Source organism: Hyperoodon ampullatus (genome assembly GCF_949752795.1).
Source record: "Hyperoodon ampullatus genome assembly, chromosome: 4".
In the NCBI taxonomy this organism is placed as follows: Eukaryota; Metazoa; Chordata; class Mammalia; order Artiodactyla; family Ziphiidae; genus Hyperoodon; species Hyperoodon ampullatus.
Window position 1 is genome coordinate 49,420,024 of NC_136917.1, and position 18,680 is coordinate 49,438,703.

At 45.0% G+C, this 18,680-nt stretch overlaps 1 protein-coding gene across 1 annotated transcript in view; it reads right to left on the reverse strand.

Moving 5' to 3' along the window:
* The window catches only part of ABLIM3 (actin binding LIM protein family member 3), a gene marked incomplete at both ends in the record, with an annotated part of 145,628 nt that overhangs the window by 11,586 nt on the left and 115,362 nt on the right, over window positions 1-18,680 (reverse strand). Inside the window, 4 exons of the mRNA XM_079701541.1 lie at window positions 12,680-12,744; window positions 14,384-14,518; window positions 16,833-16,880; window positions 18,214-18,312. Of these exons, the coding sequence (XP_079557667.1) occupies window positions 12,680-12,744; window positions 14,384-14,518; window positions 16,833-16,880; window positions 18,214-18,312 (347 nt within the window). The remainder of the gene's footprint in view (window positions 1-12,679; window positions 12,745-14,383; window positions 14,519-16,832; window positions 16,881-18,213; window positions 18,313-18,680) is intronic.

An 18,680-nucleotide genomic window follows, 5' to 3' on the forward strand; every position in this document is an offset into this window, starting at 1 on the left:
ATCCTAAGTTTTATTCAGTGATGTTAAACTCCTCACTGGAAGAGTAGTAGGTTATCCTTGAAACTTAGTTTCAAGAAGAGGTACCTGGGTTATGCTCAGTTGAAACACACTGAGTAAGGTTGGACTGGATAATTAGGTGGAAGACTGGCCTGTCGTTTTTCCTTGAATTGGCTACTTTAATAGGGTTTGTCAAAATAAAAGTGAAGATATCTCATGAGAGCTTTCAGCTCAGAAGGAACATCACCTCCTGGCTGGCAACAGCTTCCTCAGGCAACTGAGAAAGTTGTGGGAGTGGTAGAGGCAAGTCCTTATACTGTGCAGCTGTCCCTAAAGGGAAACCCACTTTTTTAATTAAACACTTGCCTGCCAGGGACATGCATAAGAGCTGGCCACTCCATAATCCAAGTACCCACGGTGGTTGTAGGCTACTGAAGGGAGAAACCAAGACTCATAAAAGGGCTAAAATGAATCTAGGGTAAAATCTAGAGGAGTTAAGCTCACAACAGCACATTGGCTCACCACACGATCATCACTAGTGATTTTATCTCCACAAACTCACTCTGGAATTGGGAACAAAGCTTTCAAAACAAAAAGAAAAAGGAACGACAGATTACCAGCTTCTAACTAATACCCCAGCCAGATATATGTACAACACATACACTTACAAGTACTTACTTAATTGGGAATTAAAGGAAATCTCGCCCTGAAAATGACTAAGATAGGGCTCTTCTATTGCATACACAGTTAAGTTAGAGAAAGCCTGCTTGATAAAACATCTTTTCAGAATTCTGACCTTAAAGAAACAAAAGCCCTTCTAGGGGGAACTTGCATTTCTCTCCCTGTGTCTTTGAGATGTAAATGTTCTACCTGATTTTCTTAGGCATTTTGTGTGTATGTATGTGTATATGTCTGTTTCTGTGTTTTCAGTACTTGGTCTTTGCCATCTGGAAGGTACACATATGGTATGCAATTCGGCAGCCAACTGAATAGACTGGGATTCTGAGCAGTCTTTTGTCTGACTGTGCCAACTCTCAGGAGCTTTTGCCCTCTTAACCTTCCTTGCATCGGCCTGTGCAGTGAAGGCCTTTACTTTCTTAGGCTATTTTGGGGAGTAAACTTTCTAGATTTTGTGAAGGCTACATCTTCACACTCTATTGTGGGGACTTCTCTGGTGTCTTATTGGTTTGCATCAATGAGATACATCTTGTTAATGGCCAGATGATGGATCCTTTATATTGGAGAAACTTTAAATTGGTAAATTTTAAAAGAGCTGTGTTACTGGTACTTATAAGAAAAAGACTTAGAAGGTGGAAAACATATATATGGTTAACCTAAGAACTCCCTTAATTGAAAACAACAACAACAAAAAACTGGTTTGGGAAGCCTTATTTGTGGTCTCTGCTTCCCCTCAGTGAGTCTTACAGATGCTAATAAAAACATTAGGATAATTAACGTTAATTAGGTTGATTAACAGGGAAGTAAACTGAAGACAAAGTTTAGAGACTTCTTCCCAAAAAAGGTGGAAATTTTAAAGGGACTTATCCCAAAAGGATAAAGAAATCTTTAGATGATTATTTAAAAATGGGATAAATAAAACGGATGATAATGGGATTAAAACAAAGGTTTGATACAACATCACGTAAGGCTGGATGGAACAAAGGGGCCCCCTATAGGTCCCCAACATTAAAGGGCCCCAAACAAGTCCACTCTATTTACCCCACTTAAAAAAATATATATATTTAGGGACTTCCCTGGTGGTCCAGTGGGTAAGACTCCGTGTTCCCAATGCAGGGGGCCCAGGTTTGATCCCTGGTTGGGGAACTAGATCCCACATGCATGCCACAACTAAGAGTCCGTATGCTGCAACTAAGAAGCCCACATGCCACAACTAAAACACAGTGCAGGCAAAATAAATAAATAAATATTTAAAAATATACATATATATTTAAATGGCTGGAAGTAAATTACACTGAGATACCTGGCCAACAATTACTTGGGGCAACAGTTAGGCCGATTAATCAAGTAAAAGATTGACAAAAGGGCCTGAGTCCCTTGGCTCAACCCCTCACTGGGGACCCCAGAGCCTTTTATTAAAAATAGATAAAAAGAGTCAGAGGATAAAAAGAAAGGAAAGCTTCTAGGACTCCTTGAAAGACCAAAGCTTGATGATTGGGTCCTAATGGAAGATAAAGGTAAAGGTATAAAAGTTGATAGAATTGGGATGAAAGTTTATAAAAATTGGTATACCTAAACGGGCTTTATATAAGATGGTTATTTCTCTTTTGTTTAATTATATTGTGTGATATACATGTTTCACTGGGGAATGCTTCATAAGACAGGGCGTATGAATCTGCCCCTTAGGAAATATTACTAAACATACAAAAGGAAACCAGTAGGGTTACCTGAGCCTGTATAATATAATGTAAAAACTGGGAGCAATATTCAGGGGCTAATAAAAATAATAATAGAGATTTTGCTCTGGGTCTCACCTGTGCACTCAGAAAAAGGACCTTTGTTGAATGCCTTATGCAAGCTTTTGAAAGCATGATAAATTAAACCCTAAAATTCTAGAACACAGAACTCTTGAATTTTGGCTTAGTCAGAAATCTTCTCACTGATATAAAAAAGCAAATTAAACAAAGTACAGTTGAGCAAGTCAGTCTTTTAATATCATTTAGGCAGCAGACCAGTTTTTTTGAGAATTAAAAGCAACTGTCTTTGTTTTGCAAATCTCTACAAATAAGAAATGTAAATACAGCCCACATTGATCTGAGACTGAGCCTAATTAGCTCAATCAGGTAAAACCTGAAACCAAGGAGGGAAAAAAAAAAGCAAAAAAGTCCTTTTAAACTCAAACTGCTGGAAAGGCTCCCTCACCCCAAATCTAATTCATAGCCTCCTTAAGGGTTTATCAAGGATAAATACAAATCTTAAAAGTCTTTTCCACAAATAGCAAAGCCTTAGTCATCTGAGCAAGCAAATTTAACTTATTCCAACTGTTATTTATAAACTAGTAAGTTTATACTGTAATACCTGATTCATAACTAAGTTTTTAAGGTGAAGCTATGAGATCTCTAGTTAGGTCTGTTTATATGTCTGTGTACACATTATACATATGAGATGTCTCTACCTCCGGAAAATACTGTTAAAATTAAATTTATAAAAGAGTTCCATTTAATTGACTTAAAAGTAAGTGCTTACAAATTAAATACTTCTAAACATAAAAGAAACTGGCCAGAATGAATTTCAGGTTCATGTATCTAGGAAATATTCAATATTAAATTAATATCTGGTATTAAAGCTAGCTTAAGCTTGCTGGTTTAATCAGTCAATACAGACATATCTTACTTGGTACACCTTCAGTGTACCAAGGTTCACTGAAGGTTAATAAGTTCATGTTATTTCTGTTGCAGAGTTTGTCAGCAAAAAAATTAACTTGGTATGATGATATTTTCATAAATTATAAAGGAAAATAAGAGTTTTCAGGTAAACCCTTTAGGAATAATTATGCTTTGGGTATACTGATTTAAAACAGTTTCTCCAGATTTTTGGTAACTTAAAACTTTAGAGTTTTTCCTATTTATTTTTAATTTAATTTTTATTTTATATTGGAGTATAGGTGATTTACAATGTTGTGTTACTTTCAAGTATACAGCTAAATGATTCAGTTATACCTATACATATATCTGTTCTTTTTCAGATTCTTTTCCCGAGAGGTTATTATAGAATATTGAGAAGATTCCCTGTGCTATACAGTAGGTCGTTGTTGATTATCTGTTTTATATATAATACTGTATATATGTTAATCCCAAACTCCTCATTTATCCGTTCCCCCCACCCCCCCACGTTTCCCGTTTGGTAACCTAAGTTTATTTTCAAAGGCTGTGAGTCTGTTTCTCTTTGGTAAATAAGTTCATTTGTATTATTTTTTGAGGTTCTACATATAAGTGATATCATATGATATTTGTATTTCTCTGACTTACTTCACTTAGTATGATAATCTCTAGGTCCATCCATGTTGCTGCAAATGGCATTATTACATTTTTTTTATGGCTAATATTCTATTGTAGATATGTACCACATCTTCTTTATCCATTCCTCTGTAGATGGACATTTAGGTTGCTTCCATGTCTTGGGTATTGTAAATAGAGCTGCAATGAAGATTGGGGTGCATGTATCTTTTCGAATTATGGTTTTCTCTGTATATATACCCAGGAGTGGGATTGCTGGATCATATGGTTGTTCTATTTTTAGTTTTTTAAGGAACCTCCGTACTGTTCTCCATAACAGCTGTACCAATTTACATTCCCCCCAACAGTGTACGAGGGTTCCCTTTTCTCCACATCCTCTCCAGCATTTATTGTTTGTAGACTTTTTGATGATAGCCATTCTGACTGGTGTGAGGTGATACCTCATGGTGGCTTTGATTTGCATTTCTCTGATAATTAGTGATGTTGAGCATCTTTTCATGTGCTTTTTGGCCATCTGTATGTCTTCTTTGGAGAAATGTATATTTAGATCTTCTGCCCATATTTTGATTTCATTGTTTGTTTTTTTTGATATAGAGCTGCATGAGCTGTTTGTATATTTTGGAGATTAATCCCTTGTCAGCCACTTGGTTTGCAAATATTTTCTTCCATTGTGTGGGTTTTTTCATTTTGTTTATGGTTTCCTTTGCTGTGCAAAAGCTTTTAAGTTTAATTAGGTTCCACTTGTTTATTTTTGTTTTCATGTTCATTACTCCACGTGTTTGTGTTTTTTACAGGATTTTTTCCTGTAATTGATTTCTAGTCTCATAGTGTTGTAGTCAGAAAAGATGCTTGATATGATTTCAATTTTCTTAAAGTTACTGAGGCTTGATTTCTGGCCCAGGATATGATCTATCCTGGAGAATGTTCCATGTGCACTTGAGAAGAATGTATACTCTGCTGCTTTCGGATGAAATGTTCTATAAAGAACATTAGTTAAGTCCATCTGGTCTAGTGTGTCATTTAAGGCTGTGTTTCCTTACTGATTTTCTGTCTGGATGAGCTGTCCATTGATGTAAGTGGAGTGTTAAAATCCCTCACTATTATTTTGTTACTGTCAATTTCTCCTTTTATGACTGTTAGCATTTGTCTTATATATTGAAGTGCTCCTATGTTGGGTGCATATATATTTTCAGTTATTATATCTTCCTCTTGGATTGATTCATTGATCATTACGTAGCATACTTCTTTGTCTCTTGCAACAGTCTTTATTTTAAAGTCTATGTCGTCTGGGTATCACGACTTCAGCTTTCTTTTGATTTCTATTTGCATGGAATACCTTTTTCCATCCCCTCACTTTCAGTCTGTATGTGTCCTGAGGTCTGAAGTGGGTCTCTTGTAGACATATATATATGGGTCTTGTTTTTGTATCAGTTCAGCCAGCCTATGTCTTTTGGCTGGAGCATTTAACCCATTTACATTTAAGGTAACTACCGATATGTATGCTCTTACTGCCATTTTGTTAATTGTTTTGGGTATTTTTTTTTAACATCTTTATTGGAGTATAATTTCTTTACAATGGTGTGTTAGTTTTCTGCTTTATACCAAAGTGAATCAGCTATACATATACATATATCCCCATATCTCCTCCCTCTTGTGTCTCCCTCCCACCCTCCCTATCCCACCCCTCTAGGTGGTCACAAAGCACCGAGCTGATCTATCTGTGCTATGTGGCTGCTTTTGGGTTTGTTTTTATAGGTCTTTTTTCTTCCCTTCCTCTTTTGTTCTCTTTTGTGATTTGATGACTCTCTTTAGTGTTGTGTTTGGATTCCTTTTCAATTTTTATTTGTATATCTATTGTAGATTTTTGGTTTGCGGTTCCCATGAGGTTTTGATATAGCAGTCTATATACATATACAGGATTTTTTAAGTGGCTGGTCTCTTAATTTGAAATGAATTTCCAATATCCTGCAATTGTGCTCTCCTCAAGATTGCTGGTTTTGATATCATATTTGTGTGTGGCTGATTTCCTACCTTTAGTGTATGTTTGCCTTTATTGGTGAGTTTTCCCATTCATAAGTTGCTTGTTTCTAGTTGTGGCCTCTTCTTTTCTGCCTAGAGAAGTTCCTTTAGCATTTGTTGTAAAGCTGGTTTCATGGTGCTGAATTCTCTTAGCTTTTGCTTCTCTGTAAAGCTTTTTTTTTTTTTTTTTTTTTGCGGGACGCGGGCCTCTCACTGTTGTGGCCTCTCCCGTTGCAGAGCACAGGCTCCGGATGCGCAGGCTCAGCGGCCATGGCTCATGGGCCCAGCCGCTCCGCGGCATGTGGGATCTTCCCAGACCGGGGCACGAACCCGTGTCCCCTGCATCGGCAGGCGGACTCTAAACCACTGCGCCACCAGGGAAGCCCTCTGTAAAGCTTTTGATTTCTCCATCGAATCTGAATGGGAGCCTTGCTGGGTAGAGTAATCTTGGTTATAGGTTTTCCCCTTTCATCACTTTAAATATATCATGCCACTCCCTTTTGGCCTGCAGAGTTTCTGCTGAAAAATCAGCTGTTAACCTTATGGGGATTCCCTTGTATGTTATTTGTTGCTCTTCCCTTGTTGTTTTTTTCTATTTTCTCTTTGTCTTTAACTTTTGTCAGTTTGATTAGTATGTGTCTCGGCATGTTCCTCCTTGAGTTTATCCTGTATGGGACTCTCTGCGTTTCCTGGACTTCATTGAGTGTTTCCTTCCCCATGTTAGGGAAGTTTTCAGTGATAATCTCTTCCAATATTTTCTCAGGCACTTTCTCTCTCTCTTCCCCTTCTGGGACCCCCTATAATGTGAATGTTTGTGCATTTAATGTTGTCCCAGAGGTCTCTGAGACTATCCTCATTTCCTTTCATTCTTTTTTCTTTATTCTGTTCCACAGCAATGATTTCCACCACTCTCTCTTCCACTTATTCTTCTGCCTCGTTTATTCTGCTACTGATTCCTTCTCGTGTGTTTTTCATTTCAGTTATTGTATTGTTCATCTCTGTTTCTTTGTTTAGATCTTCTAGCTCATTTTTAAACATTTCTTGTATTCTCAGTCTGTGCCTCCATTCTTTTCCCGAGATATTGGATCATCTTTACTATCATTACTCTGAATTCTTTTTCAGGTAGATTGCCTATCTTCACTTCACTTAGTTGTTCTTCTGGGTTTTTATCTTGTTCCTTCGTCTGGAACATATTTCTCTGCCATCTCATTTTTTTCTAAATTTCTGTGTTTGTGGTCTCCTTTCCACACGCTGCAGGATTGTATTTCCTCTTGCTTCTGGTGTCTGCCCCCTGGCGGGTGAGGTTGGTCCAGGGGCTTGAGCAGGCTTCCTAGTGGGAGGAACTGGTGCCTGCCCACTGGTGGGTGGATCTGGGTCTCGTCTCTCTGGTGGGCAGGGCCATGTCAAGGCGTATGTTTAGAGGTGTCTGTGAGCTCAGTACAGCTTTAGGCAGCCTGTCTGTTGATTGGTGGGGCTGTGTCCCCCACCCTGCTTGTTGTTGTTTAGCCTGAGGTGTTCCAGCACTGGAGCCTACAGGCTGTTGGGTGGGGCCAGGTCTCGGTGCCAAAATTGCACCCTCCCTGAGAACTAATGCCAATCAGTATTCCCTGGGGCCTTTGCTGCCAGTGTCCTTGCCCCCACAGTGAGCCACACTGACCTCCACCTTCCCTGGAGACCCTCCAAGATCCGCAAGTAGGTCTAGTCCAGGCTCCTGTGGAGTCACTGCTTTGTGCTGGGTCCCTCCAAGAGTCGAATCTGTTTCCCCTTGTCTGTGGAGCTCCTGCACTCAAGAACTGCTGGCCTTCAAAGCCAAATGCTCTGGGGGCCCCTCCTCCCAACGCCAGACCCTTAGGGTGGGGACCCTGACGTTGGGCTCAGAACTCTCACTCCTGTGGGAGAACCTCTGCAATACAATTATTTTCCAGTCTGTGGGTCACCCACCTGGCAGGCATGGGATTTGATTATATCACAAAAGCGCCCTTCCTACCATCTCATTGTGGCCTCTTCTTTCTCTTTGGGTGTAAAATACCTTTTTTGGTAGGTTCCAATCTTTTTTGTCAATGGTTGTTCAGCAATTAGTTGTGATTTTGGTGTTTTTGTGAGATGAGGTGAGCTCAAGTCCTTCTACTCCACCATCTTGTACGGAATTGAGATGCTTTTAGTTTGGATGCTTTCTGCCTCTTTCCTTAGTGTGTGCTGGCCATTATTCCTTTCAAATGGTGTGTGGATGTGTGGCAGGCTGTGCACACTCCTGGTATGGCAGGAGCAGCAATCGGCGCCTACTCGCGGGTCTCCCACCAGTGGCAGTGGCCCGTGTGCCCCCAGGCCAGTAGGGGCAGAGATTGTTGTCTGCTCCTGTGTCTCTTAGCAGCAGTGATGGCCCACGCACTCCTGGGACAGCAGGGACCATGATTGGTGCCTGCTCGCTGCCTGTGCGTACTCTCTGGATGGTGAGGGTGGGACTGGCGCCCGCTCCCGGATCTCTTAGTAGCAGTGGTGGCCCGCACACTCCCAGGACAGCAGGGACAGTGACTGGAGCTTGTTCATGGCCTGTGTATACTCCCTGGACATTGGGTGCAGTGATTGGTACCTGCTCGTGGATCTCTTAATGGTGGCGGTGGCCCACACACTCCCAAGATAGCAGGGACAGTGCTTGGTGGCTGCTCGCGGGTCTCATATTTGCGGTGGTGGCCCGCACACTCCTGCGACAGCGGGGACAGCACTTGGTGCCTGCTCATGGTTCTCTTATTGATGGCGGCTGCCCATACCTGCCTCTGGAGCCCACGATGGCAGTGGTGGCTCACGCCTGCCCCTGGAGCTCACGTAGGTGGTGTCCTGTTGCCTGAGAATGTGCGCACAGGGAAAGAAGCTCTTATGGTGGTCCCACCCCTCTCCTTGCATGCCCCCCAACAATGGTACCTTGCCTCCATGGCGGGCCCAGGCTTCTTCTGAGTGCACCCTCGGTTGCCACACTCCACCCTCTTCAGGCTCTCTCCGCATAGCCAATACTGGTCCTCTCCCTGGGTCTGACCTCCAAAGCCCAGGCTTCAGCACCCGGCCCCTGCCCATGCGGGTGGACGAGGGTCTCAGGCTGGGGAGCACAGGGTGGCAGTACTGACCATCTGTGCAGGTCACTGTCCATTTTGCCTTCCACAAACTGGTTGCTGCACTCTCCTCTGAGGCTCTGAAGCTCCCCCTCTGTTTAGGCTGATCTCCCCATGGGTGAGGGAACCTCCCAGGGTGTGGGAACCTTTCTTCTTTCACAGCTCCCTCCCTGGGGCGCAGGTCCTGTCCTGATTCCTTTCTGTCTTTCTTTTTCTTTTGTCTTATCTGGTTATATGGAGGTTTTCTTGCCCTTTCAGAAGTCTGAGGCCAGTGTTTAGATTTTCTGTGCAAATTGTTCCACTTGTAGATATATTTTTGATGTATCTGTGGGAAGAGGTGAGCTCCATGTCCTGTTCCTCTGCCATCCTGATTCCTCAGCCCTTGCTAAAATTAATTTAAGTAATGGGAATCCACTGACTATCCAGGTCACTTCAAATAAGATAAAATACTCAAACATTATTTGCTAAACAGGTCTAAATTTACCTACTTTTGTCTCCTTACAAGAAGGAAACTAAAGATGTTTGGGTTTACTAGACACTACTCTTGTACCACATGAGGAAAGAAATTATGCTATGAGAAGATGTATGTTTCTAGAGGTTAAGTGATACGCCAATCAGGAATGCTGGTATGACAAACAGTTCACAATTACTTGCTACTTGTCAGTTTTCACTAGAGATTAATGTTTTTAAGGGTTAAAATTATAATATGTAATTAAAGCTACTAAAGATAATAAGGGAAACATTTCAGTATGCAAGGAAAGTAGGGTGTGTTTTTTTCAGCAAAAGAAGGTATGAAGAATGGAAGTGCATTTTGTTAAGTGGAAAGAATGATTTTGTCCTGGAGCTGGTTGTTTCTGGATGGAAGAATAAGGGACAGACTAACAGGAATAGAGAAAGTTGTGGAAGGTTCGTAAAAAGGGAGCCCTGAAAAGGAGTTTTGTACATGGTCAGGCTGGGATTGGATTAAACTTAATTAGGTAAGTGGATATTACTATTAAAAGTAGGCTGGTACAAGACTGGATTTGGTTCCTCTCTCTGTTAAGAGAACAAAGTTATCTTGACATACTGCTTTTGAAAACAGATTATGTGAGAGTCTTTTTCTGTAAGTCATCTTTGTTTCTGAAATCTTTTGTCACTTTAAGTGAATAAGTATTGTTTCACAGTGACCTATGATCCTATTTGACCAAGTGTTTTGAAACCTTTTTGATATTTTTGACAAAACTTCCCAAATAACAAATTCTAACTGAAGTTCTTTTGACTTCCAGCTAACTCTGGGATGCTTCAAAGAAATCCTGCAACATCTCAGAGAGAAATGTTAAACTAATTAGGCTAATTTGGTATGTTAAATTACTTGAGAAGCACTGTCAAGTGATTGGAGATAAAACCTTCTTAGCTTATATGGTATGGGTAAATGTCATTAATACAGATATTCCAAAATTTACATGGAATTCCTAAAACTCTGGTATGTCCTGGTATAAGGTTATCAGTCATAATTCTAGGTGTTATCTTAGGATGTTGTATGTCACAGAAATATCCAAGTTTCTTGTCAATTACATTATAATCAGATCTTTAACCATGCCATTTTAAGTCTTGTTGTTTATACACAATCATTGTTTTACTCTGATGCTTTTATATATGAAGATCTTAGTGAAGATTCATAAAAAGCATTTTGATAAATACAAGTTTTTGATAACTTTTAGATCTTACTCCTGAATTGGGTTAAGAAATTAAAAAAGACTAATGGAAAACCTGACAACTTCATCTAGAGGAACAGGAATTAATTACATGGACTGAATGAATTGATGAACATGACTTATAATTTTATGACTTTTTTTCTGAAATATACTGGTTTTTAATCTCTGTTTTCCAGAAAACCTTTCCTCTTACGCTAACTATGACCTTCAACAAGTTGATAAAGTATACCTTTGTAAACGAAGATGAAACATTTATCTTTTTCTCTCTACCTGATCCCTCCAGAATTTGGCTTCTCCAGTTGGCTCCCCTGTGGACTTGATGGCTTATTTTGACCAGATTACAACTAGTTATACTAATCACTGTTTTAGTTTGTTCTCTCTTGGCATTTTCAAATTATTTATGCCTTGTGCCTCTCTCTGCTGCACTATCAGTTTATTAATGCTACTAGCTGTATTACTTATATCCTGTCTGTTTTATGAAATTGTTATCTCTTACATTACCAAAGTGTAACCAAGCCTCCAGCAAAATTAATGACATCTCGAGTTAGTTGATTATGTACATAACTCTACATAGAATAATTGTAATAGTGCAATTCTAGATCTGGGAAGAAGCAACAAGGGAAAACATTTCCTGGATCACAACAGACTAATAAGACAGGTGATCCAGAGAATTTTAGATTATCAACAGGGTCTAATCCAAAACAAATCAGCACATTGAGTGGCCTATCAACAGAATCTTTGCCTGATCAAGGGATGAGCCTTCCTAGCCCTGAGGGACAAAATTGGTCATGAAATGCCTCCCAAATATTGGTTGAACTTATGGCCAAGAGGAAGCACTGTGAGCAAAGAATGTCACCTGCCGTATCAGTAAACAAGCCATGAAGCCATCAACCTCTGCAGCCACTACCAGTGGTGCAGCCTGAGGGGATTCAGGATGGAGAAAGACAGGATACTGGCCCTAGATAGTTAAGGTGCATATTAAAGGAATGATTTCAATGAGCCAAGGGCCTTGCATCTTCCCATACATAGAAAAGCACTAAATTCATTAACTGTAGATGTCTGTTTTTTCATTAATTAGCAGCAATCTTGTGATGTTCGACTTCCTGATTTTATTTTTGCGAAAACTCCTACATATTCCTGGCTCCTCCCTTACCTCTTTGGAACACTCTCTCAGAGCTACCTGAGAGGCTGTCTCCTGGGCTTAGGTCCTCAGTATGTCTGCTGAATAATACATAGTTCTCAACTTTCAGGTTGTGCTTTTTTTTTTTTTCCAGTCGACAGTTTCTATGGTATTTCTTTTTTTTTTTTTTTTTTTGCTGTACATGGGCCTCTCACTGTTGTGGCCTCTCCCGTTGCAGAGCACAGGCTCCGGACGCGCAGGCTCAGCGGCCATGGCTCATGGGCCCAGCCGCTCCGTGGCATGTGGGATCTTCCCGGACTGGGGCACGAACCCGCGTCCCCTGCATCGGCAGGCGGACTCTCAACCACTGCGCCACCAGGGAAGCCCTATGGTATTTCTATGTAGTAACTTTTTGAGGGACCACAAACTCTTTCTCAGCAGCTGCACCACCTTCCATCCCCACCAGTGATGCACAAGTCACTGGCATCCACTGACCACAACATGAGAAGAACCTGCTTGAGCCTGAGGCCAATGCAGAGGCAATCCAGCGTAAGAGCAGAGAGAGAGAATTTCCCTATGGCAATTTGTTTAGCAGCTGGATCAAGTTGTACCTGCAGCTAATCCTACCAGTTGACTTTTCAGTTTTGCCAAGTTTTGCATTTCTCTTTTCTATCATGAGTGAGTTTGAATTTGGTTTCTGTCCCTCACAAATGAAAAACTCCTCAGTAACATACCGTCTAAGCATCTCATTCAGTGGTGTGGCCTGCTTACCTTGTGCATGCTGCGGTCAAAATCGTCCTCCTCTCCTCCAGATGAGAACCTTCTGGCTCGGGGCACTGCCAAAAGACAGCTAGGATCAGCTCCTGCCCATGCTCCCCACTCAGCCTATTCAGGCGAGGGGGCATAGGGGGGCAGTACAGCCTGGACAGGTGGGGGTTTCCTCTTGGCTCCACCACTTCCTAGCTGAGTGACCCCGCACAAGTGCACTTTGGTGAACTGCCTCCACCATGGGTCTCCCTATACTGAGATGGCCAGCATCCCTTCCCATTCTTGGGCTGCAAAGTGCAGGTGAAGGTGACTGCCCAGACAGATCTAATAAACCTCAACGTTGGGAATTTTCCTGCCACTGGTAGGAGAAAAAGCCCTCTTTCTGCCAAGGAAGGGAGGTAACCTAGACCTGCCAGAACTCGTCTTCCCATGATAAGGGCAGAATCAGCCTGAGACTCGAGCCACCCAACCCACAGGACAGGTCAAGTCCTGATGATGCTCATCTACCTCTAGATCCAGCTATGCCTCAAAAACTTTCAGTCACATGACCCAGAAAATCCCTGTTTTGGCTTAAGGCTTTTGGAGATGGTTTTTCTTTTTTTTTTTGTTTCTGTGTGTGTGTGTGTGTGTGAGTGTGTGTGAGTGAGTGTGTGTGAGTGAGTGTGTGTGTGTGAGTGTGTGACTGAAACAGTCTCATCTAAGATTCCCCCTCTCCCCCCTCATGCCTGTTGGGTCTGGTCTCTCTCGCCTGTGCAGCCTCTGAACACTATCTCCCATGGGCACTGATCACTGTCCACTTTGGGTTATAGTTGTGCTTGTGTCTTATCCCTTTTCTAAGTGGAGAATTCTTTGAGGGTGGCACAGGGTCATCTCTGAGCTCCCATGAAGCTTTGTTCAAAATGGACATTCATTACTAAAGGTATATGTGTTGAATCAAAGTGGCACTTACTGACAACTCCTCCACATACTTAAAAGAAACAGACTGGGATGTCCGATTAGGTGGGATGGCACCTTGAGGACCATTAGGACCCCTTGCCAGGGTGCCTGTGAGAGACTTCCATCTCCCAACATCCTCTCTTTTCCGTTCTCCAAACCATTTTCCACCTACAGCCAAAGTGGTCTCTTAAAAACACAAATCTGATCATGTCACCACTTTTAACAACTTCCTCCTATTTTGGATAAAGACCCAAATCCTGACCTCAACCCACAAGGCCCTGTGGGATCTGGCCTCTCGTCTCCCACCCCCTCCCCTCCCTCCCTGAGCTCAAGGTTGAGCTGACAGCCATTCCTTTGCTCCAGTGGAGCCTACCCTCCCATCTTGGGTCTTTGCAGGTGCATTTCCACACTCTGCTGGCTTACCTGCTCCTCACCCTTCCTGTGGTAGCTGAGGCTCTGCATCTGAGCAGCTTTTGTCATCTTCCAGACTGGACAGCATGCCCCTACCACCAGCGCTTCTACCTCCTGTACCTCACCTGCTGTACATCACCTCCCTCTTCAGTTGGGGCCGACGTCTCATACACAAGGGCAAGGACCTGATCTGGTTTGCTTCCTAGTATCTCTTTGGGGCCCATGGCTGCCCTTAGTACCTGTTTGCTGAATGAATAAATGAACTGTCGTGTGAAGGAGTGGGCAACTGTCTGTGCTGGCCCTGTGTCCCTGGCGCAGGTGACGGGGCTCTGGTCCTGGCTCCCCTGTGAGGGGTGATACCTTTGGGGGACCCGTGGTAGGTCCAGTACTCAGACTCCGCAGCATAGTAGGGGTCTGGCGAGAAGGCTGGACTGTACTTGGAGGCCTGACTGATGTCTTCACTTGTTTTGCTCTTGGTTGCTGTCGACAAATCACCTGCAAAGGACCCAAAGAGAGAGCTTCAGGGAGGCAGAATGTCCTAGAAGAGTGTCCTGGACATACTCTCCCTTGTCTCAGCCAGGCTCCAGCCCTGGGGAGAGAGGCCACGTCCAGGCCAGGGTCTGGGACACGGAGCACTGGAGCTGGAAAAGCACTGAGGCCAAGCCTCTCATTTTATGGTTGGGAATCTGAACACCTGAGAGGGGAAGGGTCTTGCTCAGACCACACAGCAAGTTAGACCAGAACTGAATCAGACCCCAGCTCAGGGCTCCTTCTACCAATTCCACAGACTCTCCTAAGTGAACACTAAGGCCATGGCTCCTTTAAGTAAGATTAGACAGGTCCCAGGTGAGTCCTTGCCCTTACTACGTTCCTCACCCTCGAGAAGCCAGCCTTGTTGTGGATTCGAGCCACATCTTGGGTGGGATCGCCAAGCAGGGCCTGCTGCATGTTGAGTCAGGTCACCTTTCTCCTCATACTGAAATGACAAATCCTTCTTGGGGGAGACTAGATGGCCTGAGGGAAGGAGCACTGGCCAGGGAGTCAGCAACGCTGGGTTCTGGTTCCAGTTCTGCCACTTAACTCAGCTGTAGCACTGGGCAAATCGTGCCCCTCTCCACCTCAGTTTCCTTGTCTGTATCAGAACTGGTCTGCTGGCTGAGGTGTCATCCAGCTCTAAGCTTCCCCCTGAAGTCCCCAACATGGGGGTGACCATCAAACCCACTGTAGGCACAAAACCTTCCAGGGCAATGACTATCACGCCCAAGACTGGTGAGAAGCTGACTAGGGCAGAGGGCGGGCTGGGGAAAGGAGATGGGGCCCCTGATCATTTCTCAGGAGGGAGAAGCTATAGGGACAAGCCCTAGGCTCCGTGGAGCCAGAGCAGCAGAGGGTCCTGGGATGGCTCTCAGCCAGCCAGCAGCACTTGCTCCCAAAGCTTGCAAATCCTCTTTGATGTGGGTCCTGTGCAGCCCCTCCCACTCCAGCCATTCTCATTCAGCCCTTTCACCCACCCTCTTATCTGCACAATCCACCTCCAGCCCAGACTCCTCCTGAGCCTGCTTTGGTGCTGCCCCTCAGGCCCACCTACAAAATCCCACACAGTCCTGAGGGGCTTGGGACCTGGGGGCCTTTTCTGGACGTAAAGTTAAACTACCTTTGTCAGGGTTGGTGCCTTTCTGTGGCCACTGGGGGTACATGGCGTGTCCTCCACAGCCACAGGTAGGTGTGCACTGCTCAGGACTCACCTGGACCCCAGCCCAGTCCGCTCCGAAGTCGAGGATGTTTGTCTAAATTGTCAGGTCGTAAGCACCCAGAACCACTGTTTATACTTGTACCACCTCCTCCATCAGCCCAGTGAGTTTAGATCCCAGTACAGGGCTGCTTCTGCCTGTCTCCATGCTCGTCCAATTCTGTGTTCCCCCTGTGACCCCACAGGCACCCATAGGTACCTAAGGGTGATACAGGGTGGCAGCTGTGCCTCTGCATCCTCAGAGGAAGGGGTGTGCTCATTCAACTGAGTGCTTTTGCAAGAACGAACGGGTCTCAGTGGTGGCTCCCACAGGGAGCACGGGTAGGAGTTGTGAATGGAACTGGTTGCAGGGCAGATTCGTAGGGCAAACTCTTAGTATTTCTAATTAAGGAAGTCTAGGGCAGGGGAGGGGGCCAAGGTATCTGTTTTTAAAATAAATCTCTTGGGTGCAGTTGGCCCACAGACAGTTCTGTAAGAAACACTATATGGATGAATGAATGAAGGCACCCTCAGCTCCTTTCTCATCCGTATCCCCTCTCCAGGCCTCCATCTACTCTCAGGACATGGTGACTGAGAACAGTTTAGAGCAGTGGTTCCCAAGCTGGGCTGGACATTAGAATCACCTGGAGAAACTGTAACAAATCCAAAATTTGGATTCATTAAGTCTGGGGTGGGCCCAGGAATCTGTATGCATTCCACATGATTCTAATGAACGTCCAAGTTTGAGTACCAGTGCCTTGGAGTGTCACTCTCCCAGGGCTACATGCATTTGACAAGGGTTTCTCTGACCGTGGGCTTTAGGATAGCAGATAGCAGGGCAAGGGGTGTAGTGAGGAGATGGTGGGAAAGGATGTAGGGGATACAAGGCCTTCCCTGCCATTTTGAAATGACACCAACCCCCCTCCCCAAGGCCACCTTGAGTGACTGGGGGGCAGCCGACAAGAAGGACCGAGTTGCAGCCTTGTATGTGTCCCTCTGGTGGCCCTACAGAGCCATCTGCACAGATGATGAACTGCCCCTCCCCTTGCCTGGCCAAGCCCTCTCTGCCCCCGACCATACCATGCCGTTTGTAGATCGGGGGTTTCCGGTAGATGTTACTTTCTCCAGCTGCCAGTCAGACCGGGAAGGGACAGTGGGGAGGAGAGAGAAAGACAGGAGAAAAGGAGACGGCCAGTTGGTCAGTGGGTCCCAGAAGAGAGAGGTGGTTAGCAGCTTCTCCCAAGGCTCCCCCATCTTTCCCCCAGTGGACTTCCTCTTCCAAAGGTGAGCTTCCAACCTCATCCCATCAGGTTGCAAGAAAGGTGAGGGGAAAGGAATGGATGGATTCAAATGGGGCTGAGGCAGGGGCTTGGGGCTTGGATGGTGGGCATGAAGGCATAAGGCAGGCGCGTGCTCAGCAAGACCCCATGCGGGAAGGTGCCCACCCAGCAGCCATGCCTCATTCCACGTGGGCGTCCCCAGAACCCCGCAGCCACAGTTAGCACTCTTACCCCCTCCTCCCCAGTAGGCTGGATGGGATCTTTCTGGGGCAACTGAGAAAGGTGTAGATGAGATGGCAAGACCAACTCTTGGGGAAAAGTGAGTGGGGAGTGAAAACCTGAGCTCAGAGTTGGGAGACTGGGGTCTAGGCTCGGCTCTGCTGTAGCTCAGGGTGAGACTTTGTCCCAGGTCACCCAGCCCCTGCCTTCCTCTTACCTCCCATCACTTTCCCTCATGCTCACCACCTCCAGCCGTGCTGGCCAGCTGCAGGCTCAGTGTTTTAGGGCCTTTGGACTTGCTGTTCCCTCTGTCCAGGATGTTTTTCCCTGGGCTCTCTTTTGGCTTCCTTGTCACCTCCTCCAAGAAGCCCTCCCTGACCACCTCAAATAGCCCAGCTTCCCCCACACCGTCACTCTATCACAGTGCCCTGTTTTATTATGTTTAGCGCCTATATCTCTTGAAATTATCCTTTTACTTATTTGTTTACTCATTTATTAGCTCTCTCCCCACATTAGAACTTAAACACCCTGAAGGATCTGGGCTGGTTTGAGCACAGTTGCACTTTCAGGACCCAGAACAGTGCCTGGCTGTCCAGAAGGAACAACACAGCTCAAGGAAGCTAAGTAGCTGGTCTGAGGTCACAAGCTTATAAGCAGCAGAATCAAGGATCCAATCCCAAAAGCCCGTGACCTTCAGCACAGTTACTGCCATGTCCCATCACAGCCCTTGGACATTCGAGGCACTTCCCTGGGCTGCTTCCTGGTGGTCCTAATCAAGGCTGGTTCTGTCTAGGGAGTGGGCTAAGGCCAGTGGGCGTGTCGGAGCTGGAGGCCAGTTAGTGCGGGTGACTGGTTAGGGAGGGTCCCCAGCACCCAGTTTCTCCTCGGTGCCGGTGCAGGGCGCCCGGCGACCCCACAGAGCATGCAGCATCCATGCCAGGAATTCCGGGCTGGCAGCCTACCTGGGATGTGAAAGTGCTTGGGAGCCTGGTAAGAGGTTGGAGTGGAGGACCTCACATCTAACTGGCTATGGTATGGAGAGCTCCGGCCACTCTCGGGCCCTGGAGCACGCAGGCAGTGGTCCCCAGAGAGAGCAGAGGCACAGAGAAAACAGGCATTAATGCAGTGGCGGTGGTTACGGCAGCAGTGAGGTGATGACAGCAGGGATGGGGGCTGTGCTCTCATGCACCGGGTCTGCAGAAACAGGCTTGACCCTGTTGTCCTGCTTCACCCCAAAGTCAGATTTTGTGGGTTCTAAGAGTCAACAGCACTGAGCTTCAGGAAGGCGTCTTTGCTCCTCTTAGCTCCCCACCTGGGCCCCTCCCTAAATTGCTCTGCCTGCTTCATCCCTAACCTCAGGGTGGCCCTCAGGTGAAGGCCAGGACACTGCCCCATTTCTGATCCTCTGGTTCTGCCCTCTGGATGGGAC